A 13,411-nucleotide genomic window follows, 5' to 3' on the forward strand; every position below is an offset into this window, starting at 1 on the left:
GGGACTTGCGAAGGAGGTGGCCGCCCCGCGCGGGAGCCAACTTTGTGCGCGGCGGCCGGGGCCGGGGAGGGGGTCCGGGGACGCGTTACCTGGGCACCGGAGCGCAGTCAGCGCCAGCAGGAGCCCGAGCGGCGGCGCCCGGCCCGGGGGCGGCATGGTCCTCGGCGCGCGGTGGGCGCGGCGCGGGGCTGCTCCTGTCGCGCGCCCGACCCGGCCCGCGGCTCCCGGGGGGCAGCCCCCGGCGGCTACGCTCGGGCGCCGGGCATGGCTCGCCCCCAGGGCGCCGCTCTTCCCCAGACGCAGGCGGCCGGCGCTGGCGGCGCTTCCTCCGCTCGCCCCTGCGCGCTCTCCGGGGCTCGGCCGTGCGCGGCCGGGGAGCTGGGGGCCGGGGGGAGGGGGGGGCTCAGCGCCCCGCGCCCGCGCCGGCGGCCCCGCACTTGGCCCGAGTTGCGCGGGCCCCGCCGCCGCCGCCGCCGCGGCTCCTGCGCCCCAGCGCCCGTCCCATCGCCGTGGCGCCGCCGCCGCCGCCGCCGCCGCCTCTGCCCGCGCCAGCTGCCGGCCGCCCCTCAGCCCGCGAGAGAGTGAGCGAGCCCCGAGCGCGGGGAGGAGGGCGGGGCGGTGCGGGCAGGCGGGGCCCGGGGGGGCGGGGCCGGGACGGGGCGGGCCCGCGGCGGAGCCGGGGCCCAGGACGGCCGCCCAGCCATAGGCGGCGGGACGTGCCACTCCCCGGCGTCCCTGGGGGAGGGCTCGGGGCCGCACTGGCCTGGGGAGACCCGCGGGGGCGGGCGGGGGCGCGGGCGCGGGCAGGGCCGCGGGAGGGGGCACCTGCCGGCCAAAAGCACACTGACCGGGGTGTATTCGGGCCAAACGGCGGGAGTTCCCAAGGTCGCAGGGTCGGGGAGACAAGGGAAGGTCCTCGGAAGGGGGCAGGGACGCCTGGGGGGGGTGCGGGGGAGTGAGGGCCCACAGGGCACAGGGATTGCGAGGCTGAGCGCAGACGAGAGGTCCTGGAAAAAATTTGGCGCAGCTGGGGGGTGCCTGGGGGGGGTGTTTGTATTATTTTTCTGAGTACGACTGTTCCAGAGCAGGGGTGGACTCTGGGAGTCGGGGGCTACCTGAGGAGTGCCCACCGAGCCCCAGGACCGGGACGGGTGCGCTGGCTGGGATCAGGGATCCTGAAAGACATCATCGAAGGCGTCTTGGGATGTCTGCCCAGATGTGAGGCAGGGACCCTCGGGCGCCCTTACTGACCCGAGCAAGAGGACGCCCTGGAGGCGGAGGGGGCGTGAGAGGAGGCGTGAGCTGCCCGGGCGCGAGGGTGTAGTGGGACGGGGACTGGGTGGTGGGATTCTTCCAACCTGGGGACAGGGCCTCACTGGGGGGTCCCAGCACCTACTATCCACCCACCCCCGCGCCGCCACCCCTCACCCTGCGGGGCAATTGGGGCGCAGCACAATGAATGAATCATGCTGGGCGCATGTGGGGGCTCCTGCACCAGTCCTCAGATGCCCTGAAACTTGCCCCAGGCAGCTGGACGGAGGGTGGGCGGAGGTGGGCCCCTGAGGTGGGGGTCCTTGCTCCCTCCCAGCTCCCATGTACCAGCCACTGGCTCCAGCTCTCTGGGTTTTCCATTAAAAAGTGGGTCAAACTCTTTGGAAACGTGGATAGGCTGTGTGGGGGGAGGCAGAGTCTCCAAGTCTTGACTGAGAACCTTGCCCCCACCACTCTTTGGTTATGCTACCTGGGTCGAGTCATTTATGCTCCCCGGCCTCAGTTTCCCCATCTGAGCAATGGAAGCCATTGCAGCGTCCACCAGGCGTCCCACATAAGGCATATAAAGCCCCTGACCTGTGAAGTAAGAGCTCATTTAAAGGGATCCACTGTGGACATTATCATTCTCATCATTATGGTCATTATTATCATGTATCTGATTTTCCTCTGCGGGCCCAGAGCTCACATCAGAAGAACAATCCTCCCCCCTCCCAGCTGGTGAGGGGGGGTGGCGGGGGACAGGGCACCTGCTTCATTAGTACAGACAAGCTCATTAGCAGAAGCGGTGCTCAGCTCTTCTTAGATAAAAGAAGGAAGAAAGAGCTAGGGGCAGGTGGCGAGTCTCTAGGCCAGGTTAATTGCAAGACAGAAAGGGATTTTCCCGTAGCAGCTAATGGGCTTCTTTTTCAAAGAACCTATGCACTGGCCAAGCCCGCTTTGGGTTCTCTGGCAAGGCCTGTGATCCAGGCATGGAGAACCAAATATCGGGCTGGACAGTGGGTGGTCTCCTGCGAGGGGTGGGGGAAGCGCCTGCGAAGGGCCCATCTGTCCCCTCCCCGTGACTGTTCCCCTTGCTGGGAGGAGGATCCCACCCCCTCCCACCCCCAGGACACTGTCACCATTTCCTGGGATCCTCCCAACCTGGCTGCCTCCCCCACTCTTTCCCACTCCTGCATTCATAAGGATTTGCTGAGCTGAGCCCCTACTGTGTGCGGGGACTGTAAGAGGATGGGGAGGGAACCAAGAGGAAAAAATGAATGGAATGCAGGTGCCCGCCCTCCAGGAATTCTCTATCTCACAAAGAGAAAATGCATACACAGCTAATCCCTAGGGAGATCCTAGCTGGAGGACCCGGTGGGGTAGAAGCCGAGGCAACCCACGTGTTTGACCAGAGGGCAGGCCAGTGAGGGCTGGGGGGGTCTGTGACCAAAGACAACAAGGCATTTTCTGGTGGAGGTGCCCTGGGAAGGGGTGAATAGGTCTGAGTCCCTGAGCCAAGGGTTATACAGTGTCCGGAGTGGTGGCAGACAATGTCCCAAGGGCTACCCTCCCCAGGGACTACCCTCCCCAGGGACTACCCCCCTCCCCAACACACATACCCCGCAGAGCCATCTCGCTTCTGTGGGGCAAGGCGGGGGACGCAGGCACATCACGGGCTTACCTCCGCCCTCCCCCACCTCCCCACCCCAGGTTCTAGCTGCTCCTCAGGCTCAGGGTTCCCACCTCTGCACTCTGCCCTTGCGGGTCCCTGCTCTGGGCACACCCGACCCGTCTCTAACCCCTGCTACCTCCCTCTCCCTTCCCTTTGGAGCTCAGCGCAAACATCACGTCCTCAGAGAGGCCTTCCCAGACTAGCCGTTGAACACGGGACCCTCCAGAGCCTGCTGGCTGGCTCCACGGAAAAAGCCTGCATCTCTAGATCTTGGGGTCTGCGTTCAAGCCCCATGTTGGGTGTCGAGATTACTTTAAAAAGTAAATCACTTTGAAAAAAATTTTTAAAAATATGAATAAATAAAACAGCCTCTTCCCCAGCCCCCCCGCCCCCCACCGCTCTCCAGCCGTGTTTGTATTATTTTTCTGAGTCCGGCTGTTACAGAGCTAAGGTAGATGGGCACAACTCCCCCCACCACCATCGATCTCGGCTAAAGATGGCTGGGGAGAGGGATCTGTTCTTGGTGGCTTTTCCACGCGGCCGTGTGACATTGGACGAGCCCCTGAATTCTCTGAGCTCATTATTTGAGATGAGAACTCCAGCCCTGTCTGCGCGGGTCCTGTGGTTGGGGGAGGACTCCTGCATGTTAATCGAGGCCTCTGCGTCTAGACGGTAATGGGGGTATTTCCAGCGTTGTTCTGAGCGGGTTAAAAAAGCCTTCCCGGATCCTGCAGGGGTCAGGGTACGTGGGAGGGACTGGCAGCTATGACCTAGGAGGACACCAGCCGCCCCCCACCAAAGCTGGGCAGAGCCCTCCTCTCACCACTACCCCATCCCCCCGCCCAGCAAACCCAGAATCTCACCACCAACCTACTGGCCTCATAGCCTGGGGGGCAGGATCCAGAATTAAACAGCCCAAACTCTTCCCTTGTGTACAGACGGGGAAACTGAGGCAGATCCAACTAAGAGCCAGCTCGAGGCTCTCTGCTGCCCCAGGTCCCGCAGCACCCCCATCCGTCAGGCAGGTGCCCCCCACGCGGGCTCTCTCGCGCCCTTCCCCGCCCCCAGCTCCGCTCTGCGCTGCCCACGCGCCCGCCGGGCCACAGGCGTAGAGCGACACTGCCATCTCGTGGCTGCCGCTGGCACTGCGGGCCTGGCCTGAGCCGCGGAAGGAAGACCGTGCACCCAGGGCAGGGGGAAGGGGGCACCGGGCAGAGAGATTTCCCCACCCCCGCCGAGCTCGCCCCAGCTTTGGAAGACCCCTGTGTCCTGTGCACCGCCCACGTTTCCAGCACACGTGCGGCGACCCCCGTCGTGACCCACCCGTTAAGATGTTCTTTGCCAAGAGGGACTGTCCTTTTCCGATGCAAATATTCCCATTCGGCTGAAATGGTAGCTGGCATTCTTTCCAGCGAGCAGAGTCGACTCCTGCTTCCAACACCTCGGGGATGGTGGGTGAGGAGAGCCTCTCAAAACAGCAAGTGAGCTCACTGGAAACCAAGAAGGGCAGAACTGTGACCCCAGAATGTACTGACAAGTGATGGAGGAGTCCCCTTTTGGGGGACCCCGGACGGCAAGTACCCCACCTCTCTCTCTCTCTGTTCCATTTCTCTCTTTTATTTTCTGCATAGTTGAGACTCCCTGCTCTCAAGCATGCAGGGAGAGAAACCATTCCTCCTGGACTCCCCCACGGGGAGGTCAGCCCCTGTCTTGTTCACCAAATATCTAGTGACAGGAACAGTGCTGGGCGCTAAGGGGACCGTCCAAGAAATAGTGGTGAAATTAGGGACTGAAAAAGGACACTCGATTAAGAGCTGAGCCTTTTGGGGCTCCTGGGTGGCTCAGTCGGTTAAGCATCTGCCTTCTGCTCAGGTCCTGATCCCTCGGTCCTGGGATGGAGCCCCGCATTGGGCTCTCTGCTCAGCAGGAAGCCTGCTTCTCCCTCTCCCACTCCCTCTGCTTGTGTTCCCTCTCTCACTCTCGCTCTCTCGCTCTCTTGCTGTCTCTGTCAACTAAATAAATTAATTAAATTAAACCCTAACAAATAAATAAGTAAATACATAAATAAAAAGTGCTGAGCCTTGGAAGTTGGCAGAAATTCCGTGAAAATTGAGAACAGGAGGGGCTTGAGTCCACTTTCAGGTAGAGTCCCAGTGGGGGAGCCCCCCGGGGAAGAATGACTTCCAGGTGTGGCTAAGCAGAAAGCACCCTAACCAACCCCCACCCACGCCCCCTCCCCCAGCCTCCCATAGGTTCCCAGTGGGACCTGGGAGCAGACTGATCCCTGGAGGCCCAGACTGACCCAGGGTAGGGGTGGGGATGGGGATGACAAAGCGTTGGGAAGACCTCCTGCATGGTTTGAACCGCTCAGGGGCAGAACAAACAAATATTAGCACTTAACACAGACCAGGCGGGCACAGCTCTAAGGGCTTTCCATGGTTTGGTTTTTTATTTTTGTAAGTTACACATAACACAAAATTATCATTTTAACCACTTTAAAGTATACAATTCAGTGGCATCGAGTACCTGAACGGTGCTGTGCACCCAACACCAATATCCCATTCCAGAACTTTCTACCACCCCAAGGAGACTCCTTGTGCCCAGCTCCTCCCCATTCCCCCCTCGGGTCAGCCTCAGACAACCACCCAACCGCTCCCTCCGTCCATCTCTTTGGATTTGCCTGCGCTGCCCACTCCATACGAACGGGGTCTTTTGAGTCTGGCTTCCTGCACTCAGCATGTTTGCGAGGTGCAGCCATTGTTGAACCACGAATCGCTAGCTCATTCCATTTCTGTAACTGAAGGATAGTCCATCCTGCGGTTAGGTCATGTTTGCGTATCCACACGTCTGCTACTGGACCTCAGGACCGTTGGCACCTTTTGGCCGCTGGGAGTAGTGCAGCTGTGAATGCTTGGTTACAAGTTTCTGTCACAGCACCTGCTTTCAGTAGTTTGGGGCTGACACACTGTAATTCATTGGATCCTCATAACTATCTGTTCACTGTATGGTTGAGGGAACTGACGCCCCGGGGAAGGTCGAACAATGTGCCGTGGCCATAGGATCAGCCCCTGAGGAGTGGCAGGGTCAGAGGTGACCCAGGCAGTCTGACCCCAGGGGTCTCTGAGTCCCCAAGATGGATGGGTTATGCCTCTCCTACCCACGATCGCCTCTGCACAGCCTAAGACCCCCAGAAACTCAGATGCAGCCTCAATTCCTCCCCAAGAGACTCCCCAAGGGTTTGAGTGGCATCAGGCTGAGCCCTGAGGGCAGGGGAAGGAGTCCTGATAGGCTCAGCCAATCACATCCCCTCCTGCCAAGGAGCTGACGAAAGAAGGCATGCGACCCAGTGCTGACCAATGAGACGTAAAGGGTAGTTGTGGGGAAATGCTTTCCTGGACCAGATGACGGAGGCAAAGGGCCCATTTCACCCTCCACCTCTTCCCTCTTGCCGCCTTAGAGAGTGAGGTGTGATGGGAGAGCTCTGGCAGCCTCTTTTGACCTTGAGGCACCACAGTACCTCTACCCACAACAGGTGGCAGCACAGAAGACAGAGAGCTCCTGACAATACCTTGAGCCACGGTGTCAGCCTCCAGTCCAGACTTCCTGTCCACTGAGATGATAAACTGAATTAGAAAAGCTACTTGTAGCCAAAAGCAGCCTGATAAACCTACGTACAGGAAAAGCCCCCAAGGGACTGCGATATGTATTTTCCACTCAACAAAAGATCCCAAGTCAAATGGTAGAAAGTACAAAAAATGTTATTCCCTGTATACTAACTTTGTGAGTTTTTTTTTCCCCAAAATATGTATTCCTGGCACAAAAGAAACAAGTATTGAAAAGGCATAACCCCCACCCCTCGGAGATAACCACCTCTCATATATTCATGTGTTTTCCATCCCTTCCTCTAGCTATAGTCTATAGACAATTTATTAAAAATGAGCTCCCTTGGAGCCCCGGGCTGGCTCAGTCAGTAGAGCACGGGAGTCTTGATCTCTGGGTTGTGAGCTGGAGCTGCACGTTTGGACACGGGCATGGACAGTCCTGCAGGGTATGTCCCTAAAGAACGGATCGTCGAGTGAAAGCAGGTACAGTTTAGGGATTTCCACATCAAGTGCCTCTTAGAAAAGTTGTACCAATTCAAACCCAGGAGTGCAGAGCGGGGCCCATTTGCATTTTTAATATACACTCTCTGGCTTATCCAATTAATAAAAGACTTCCCATTTTGGTTAGTTCGTTATACGTTATGAATTTGTAAATATCAAGGAGACTGTCACAACGAAATTTAGAAATTCAATGAGATCATCCCTAGTTATGATTTTATGGTCACTTGTTATAATCGTTCAACCCACTGTGCTTTGGTAGACTAGGGGTGTGAGGGATGGTATCAAGCCATTGCCGGGACATGGGTGGGCTTTTCCTGGTCTGTATAGTTCTTCGCTCTGAGCACATAGGCCTGTGTACAGTTTTCAGTATTTTTTATTTCTCTCACAAATTATATTTATTGTTTAGTCTTTGCTTAGGGGAGCTTCCTGTGGGAAAATCAGAGAGCATTTCGGACCACGCCAGGATGAACATGCCTTACCTTCTTCACATTTGCAAAGTCCCAGTGTCCGGAGGAGGGGCAGGAAGTGATGCAACACAAGTGATTATGGAAATGTTGACAGACAGACGAGATCAGTGCCCGGCGGATGTGGTCCTCACGTTCCTGTTTTGGAACACCCAAGCTGGAGTTGATGCGCTCGTTAAATCACAGCATTTCACTACACAGGGCCAAGAGATTTCTTCTTGTCTAGAACCACCAGGCTCAAAACCGTGTTCTATTTTATAACAATAAAGCCAATGCCAGAAGGGATTGATTTGTTCACATCATCAAAACGTCCACAGCTTCAGGCTTGGCTGGTTCCAGGAACCCAGTGTCCTCAAGATTCCGAGTCAGGAGAAGAACGGCAGAAAAGAAATATCATTGGCTACAGTGAGGTCATGTTCCTATCCCTGAACCAATCACAGTGCCAGGGGATGGGATATGCTGATTGGCCAGGCTGGAGTCCCATGCCCAATCCCAGAGCTGGGAGAGGCTTCTGCCCTGCGCAGACCACACAGCCTGAGAGCAGGGTGCGGTTGCAGAGGACGGGGAGTCCAGGGACAGCTGTCCATGCAAGCAGGTTCAATGCAGAGAACAGACCCGGGGAGACTGCATCCATGAGGGAGCTTCCTCCTTGCCCTTACATTTCACTCAGCAGGCGGAAGACACAGATGATGCTTATGCCTTTAATATTAAAAAATTTTTTCACACAGTCACATTTCCTTTTCTTTTTTTTTTTAAGATTTTATTTATTTGAGAGAGAGAGCACAAGTGGGCAGAGGGAGGGAAGGGGCAGAGGGGGAGAGAGAAGCAGGCTCCCCACTGAGCAGAGAGCCTGACACAGGGCTCCATCCCAGGACCCTGGATCATGACCTGAGCTGAAGGCAGAGGCTTTACGACTGAGCCACCCAGGCGCCCAGTGGTCACACTTCCTTAAGCATGTTTGCATTGAATGAGTCCTATACTTTGGACCCTAGAGCTGGGGTACCCCAATTTTTCACCATGGACACTCTAAATAAGGTAGCTGTGTTTAATTAGACCTACAAGGGGCAGTCCCCGAGAGCAGCCCACACCAGGGCATCCCTGATGAATTCTCAGCATGGCTCAGCTGCCACAGTGCTCCCCTGCCTTCCTTCCTTAGAGAAGGAAGCCCTCAGCATTAGCTCGGGTGTCCCTTAACACCTGGTCAACTGGTAGAATGCAAGCACCTTTCTCTTACTGTTCACTAAGACCTTCCGGTGTAACAAGCCATGTAACCATTCCAGTAGAATCAGAGGGGTTATTTTCTTTTATTTATTTATTTATTTATTTATTTATTTATTTATTTTTAGGGGGGTTATTTTCATTCCCATTTTACAAATAAGGAGAATGAGGCTCAGGGGTTTGACCCCCTTGCTTTTAAGTCACCTAAAAATGGCGGAGTTGGGGCTTGAAGCTACTCTGAGCCGCACAGTGCTCTTCCTCCCTCTGCAGAAAGCCATTCCCGACGCAAAGCCGCAGACAGAGCTGCCTCCCAAGGGACAAAGTACAGCGTGCGCCCCCGAGATGTTGCTGGTGGCCGGGTTTCTGCCTTGCTAGCATGGCCATACCATCGTGAGCTGCTGGCAGGTGCTGAACTTGCCCCACCAGTGCTGGACTGGCACAGGGCGGGGGAGAACCTGGGCGGTCAGGACCCATCAGAGGGCCTCGGAGGGAGAAACTCATTGTCTGGGAAAGCGGGGACCGCCGAGAGCTCTCGGATCCCTGCCATGAAAATTCATGTACTTTAACGACGGGGAAGGGCTGAGCTGGGCGGCGGCCCCCAGGCAGCCCCTGCACCTGCTGCGGGGCCGGGGTGCCACTCAGTTGATTAAATGCAGCCGTTAAAGCCCCCCTGGGTCTCGCCTCCTTGAAACCACAGCACCTAAAATTTCATTGCGATCATCTTGACATTTACAAATTCATAATGTATAATGAGCTAACCCGAAGTGGGAATCTTTTATTAATTGCCTAAAACGGGGAGTATATAATAAGAATGAATAAATACAACAAACCAAGCTGGCCCTGCAGACCCCCAAGAAGCCGGCCGTGGAAGGAGGCTTCACACACGTGACCCCTTGGGATCTGAGGACTGGGCGGGTGGCTGAGGCCAGTGGCTTTCCCTCATCGCGGGGTCGGTCCCCAGGCTGGGAGGGAGAGCTCCCGCCAAGACAGCAGACACTGTTTGGGTGGGTTGCCTTGTTGATGTCTGCTGCAGGTTTCAGAAACACGAGGGAGCCTCTGAGACGCCGCGTCGCCAGAATGCCCAAGAGATGATCCTTGCCCAGCTCTTTCTGCTCGCACCCTCCGCTTCAGCGACCTCTGTGATTTACAGAACGAAGCTCGCCTTTTGCCCCAAGATGTGGATATTCAGAGAATGACACTGACCATGGGCTGACCCTGACCTGAGGCCTGCTTGGCCACCGGCAAGGGCCCCATCGGCCCCTGGGGCCTCCCAGCGTGCTGTGCCAGGAGCTGTCTCCCCCCCACCCCCCATGGAAGTGAGGCCTGATTTCCAGGGCTCTTGCGGAGAGCTCATGCAGCTAAAAGGAGAGGCTGTAAACACCAAGTATAAACGCTTGAAACAGTGCTGACAGCTCCTTGCAGAAGGAAGGTCCTGATTATATAACGTGGCTGCCTGGGGAAGGAACACTCGTGCCTGCTCAGGTCTTTCCAAAAAAAAAAAAAAAGGAAAAACAGATTTTAAAAAGTTAAAGCTGCCCACCTTAACCCTCATTCATTCTTCCGGCCGATGTTTACTAAGCCCCTGCTATGCGCCAGGGGCTCGACAAATAGCTCTAGGGGCTGGGGATGGGACAGAGAATCACACCAAATTCCCTGCTCGGGGAAAGCTGACATTCCAGTGTGGGAAGACCATAAACCGAATAAACAGGCAAAACACACAGCAGATCAGAGGAAAATGGGTATGAAGGAGAAAAGCAAAACAAAAGTATTTTTATTTTTAAAAATATATCAGTCTTGTTTTTTCATTTTTTTTTAAGGAAACTATACCCCCTACATGGGGCTCAAACTCATGACCCTGAGATTAAGAGTCGTTTGTTCTACTGACCAAGCCAGCCAAGGGCCCCAAGAAAGTTTGTTTGTTTGTTTGTTTGTTTTTTAGAAATTGGATTTATTTATTTGACAGAGAGAGAGCACAAGCAGGAGGAGCAACAGAGGGAGAAGGAGAAGCAGGCTCCCCGCTGAGCCAGGAGCCCCCCACCCCAATGCGAGGCTCAATCCTGGGACCCTGGGACCACAACCTGAGCTGAAGACAGACACTTAGTCAACTAAGCCACCCAGGCACTCCCCACCCCCAAGAAAGTATTTTTTGAGTGAAGAAAGAAGGAGTCAGAAAAGGCCTCCCTGAAAAAGTGTCATTTGAACAAATGCTTGAACGTGTGAGGGAATGAGCCATGCAAGTGATGCCCCAAGAACAGGAAGTGCAAAGGCCCTGGGGTTGGATAGTACCAAAGGCAAAAAAGGCATAAATGGAGACCCACAGCCCAGACGGCGAACTTTGAAAACTCCACGGCCAGAAGACAATAGCTGCCAGCAACCAGGAAGCAAAGCCTGCAGCTGCCAGCAGCAAGCAGACGTGCTGGGCCGGCAGGGGCAGGGGGCAGGGAAATGGCTTCTGTGGGAGGACGAAGGAGGGATGGAGGGGAGAGCCGACTCCGTCCCGCATCTTCTGGCAGGCAGAATTCTCAGATGGCTCAAGACTCCCACCCTGTACAATCCCAGGACTGTGAAGACGGCGGATTTTTAGTCCTGGGCAGGTTACGTGAAATGGTACACCGTGAAAGAACGGGGCTGTTCCCAGGACGAGCTATGTGAAGCCACAGCTGGCTGTGAACCTGGGCGGGGCCACCAAGAAGGGCCGTGGGTGGCCTCCGGGTGGGAAGAGCAGCCCCAGCAGAGTAAGCCAGGGACACGGATCTCACCCGGTCCTGCTGCCACTGAACTGAACTCCTCCACGACCCCTCGGACTTGGAAGAGGATCCAAGGTCCACATGAGGACCCAGCCCGTGGGCCCGGAAGCTGAGAACGCAGCCGTCCTGTGCCTGGCTCCTGACCCCAGCTGTGAGCAAGTAAGTGGGTGTTGTTTGGAACTGCTCAGTTTGGGGTGATTTATAATGCATCAGTAGAGAACTAAGGGATGCTCACTTGATATTTTTGAGTACCTACTATGTGCTGGTCCCTGTTAGGTGCTAGAGACATAGCCCTGGGCAGGACAGATAAGGCTTCTCCCGAATGGGGCTTATATTCGAATTAGGGAAATGGATAGTGAGTAAGAAAACACACAACTAAGATAATGTCAGATGGCAGCATCCCTGAGAGATGGGGCCCTGGAACGAGGACGCTGGGCTAATTTTCAATGGCCCATTTCCCCCAGCCCAGAGAGGTCCACGCTGGCAACTCCCATCAGGCAACTCCCATCAGGCAGAAGCTTTAGCCAAATGACCACCCCGAAGCCCTGTGGGACTCGCCCACCCTCTCTACCCTCGCCTCCTGCTGCTCTCTCTTTCCTGGTGTAATCCCCACAGGTCCTCCTCTTCCTCAAACACACCAGGCTTTTTCCCACCTCAGGGCCTTTGCACGTGCTCTGGCTTCTCCAGTTTCTCCTGCAGTATCACCTCCTCAGAGACCTTTGCCAACCACCCCTCCTAAGGGAGCCCTCCCCACCTGCATGTCTATTTACCCACCACGTCTTAGTCTCTCCTTTGCATGTATCACTCACAAAATGATCTCACTTATTCATTTACTTGATGCCTGTCTCCCCCACCAGAATGTAAGGTGCAGTCCGGCAGACACTGTGCCTTTCACCGCTGTCTCCCAGAGCCTAAAACAGCTCGCGGGACATGGGAGACTCTCAGTAAACATCCGCTGACGGAATGATTGGAAACTTCCTCTGATCAGTCAGTGGCTGTTTTTATTTCTTCCAAGAGAGGAAGGCAGGAAAAAGCAGTGAAAAAGGAATAATTCATAAAAGGACGAAAATCCTAAGCTATAGCGAGACAGCCATTTGCATAATGACGAGCATCTGATTTTTAATATAATTCCACCTCCAAAGTAAAATGTTAGCTATTCAAATGTAGCCAGGCCCCAGGAAAGGGCTCAGACAGACAGGAGCAGCAATCACACGGGTGGAAATCAAAATCCTTCCGTGGTTGTTTTCCCCGTCCCAGAACAAGTTCTGTTTGTGCCACTCAGAACTTGCTAGCTATTCCAAACACTGCTAGCGATCTAACCCACACCCATTCCCAGCTTCGGGCTCCCTTTCCCCCTCACCGTGTAAGAGGAAACTAAATACTTTCCCAGGCCCCCTGGAAGACCTACTTGTGTCTAGTGAGATGAATGGAAGAGGTCTAGGGATAGTCTGGGAGTGCCTACGGGAAATGGAAGTGGGGAGCCTGATCAGGTCCTAGATCTTACTCCTGCCTTCATGTTGCTGTGATGGCTGGAGCTGCAGCAGCCACCTTGTGACCATGAAGAGAAGACCAAGAGAATCACAGAGATTGTTGGCCCTTACTTCATTAAGCAGCTTTATCATCACCCAAAGATAATCACTTCTGAAAAATATATTCTAGTATATACATATATACACACACATACATATATATATATTTATATTCTTGATATATATAAGTAAATGTTTATCAAGTCATAGTAGTGAAGTTTCCTGTTACCTGCCAGCAAAAATCATTTCCTACCAATATGTCAGCTCTAATGGTTACAGACAGCTTCACAAAACTGAACAGTTTTGTCTTTTGTCAAAGCAATTTCACGGTCATGGTCTCATCTCATCACCTCAACCCCCCTGAGCATTTAGAGGGGCAGAATTCCATTTCCCCATTTGCCAGATGAAACTTCTGAGGCTCAGAGAG

General features: G+C 55.0%; 1 protein-coding gene and 1 long non-coding RNA gene across 3 annotated transcripts in view; both read right to left on the bottom strand.

The window, feature by feature from the left end:
• LOC101687323 (transmembrane protein 132B) overlaps positions 1-505 on the bottom strand; it is a 353,637-nt gene extending 353,132 nt beyond the window's left edge. For both annotated transcript variants that reach the window (XR_006604769.1, XM_045073646.1), the window contains exon 1: positions 90-505. Coding sequence is in view for 1 of the 2 variants with exons in the window: in XM_045073646.1 (XP_044929581.1) it covers positions 90-156 (67 nt within the window). In the remaining variant the exon portion in view is untranslated. The remainder of the gene's footprint in view (positions 1-89) is intronic.
• A 4,845-nt stretch (positions 506-5,350) lies between these two features.
• LOC123390155 lies at positions 5,351-8,253 on the bottom strand. The gene is made up of 2 exons (XR_006604780.1): positions 7,506-8,253; positions 5,351-6,533 (listed from the first exon to the last, which is right to left on the bottom strand). It is a non-coding gene; the product is annotated as an uncharacterized LOC123390155 (long non-coding RNA).
• Positions 8,254-13,411: the final 5,158 nt, after the last annotated feature.

Source organism: Mustela putorius, unplaced genomic scaffold (assembly GCF_011764305.1).
Source record: "Mustela putorius furo isolate JIRA1106 unplaced genomic scaffold, ASM1176430v1.1 tig00537248_pilon_pilon_pilon, whole genome shotgun sequence".
Classification (NCBI taxonomy): Eukaryota; Metazoa; Chordata; class Mammalia; order Carnivora; family Mustelidae; genus Mustela; species Mustela putorius.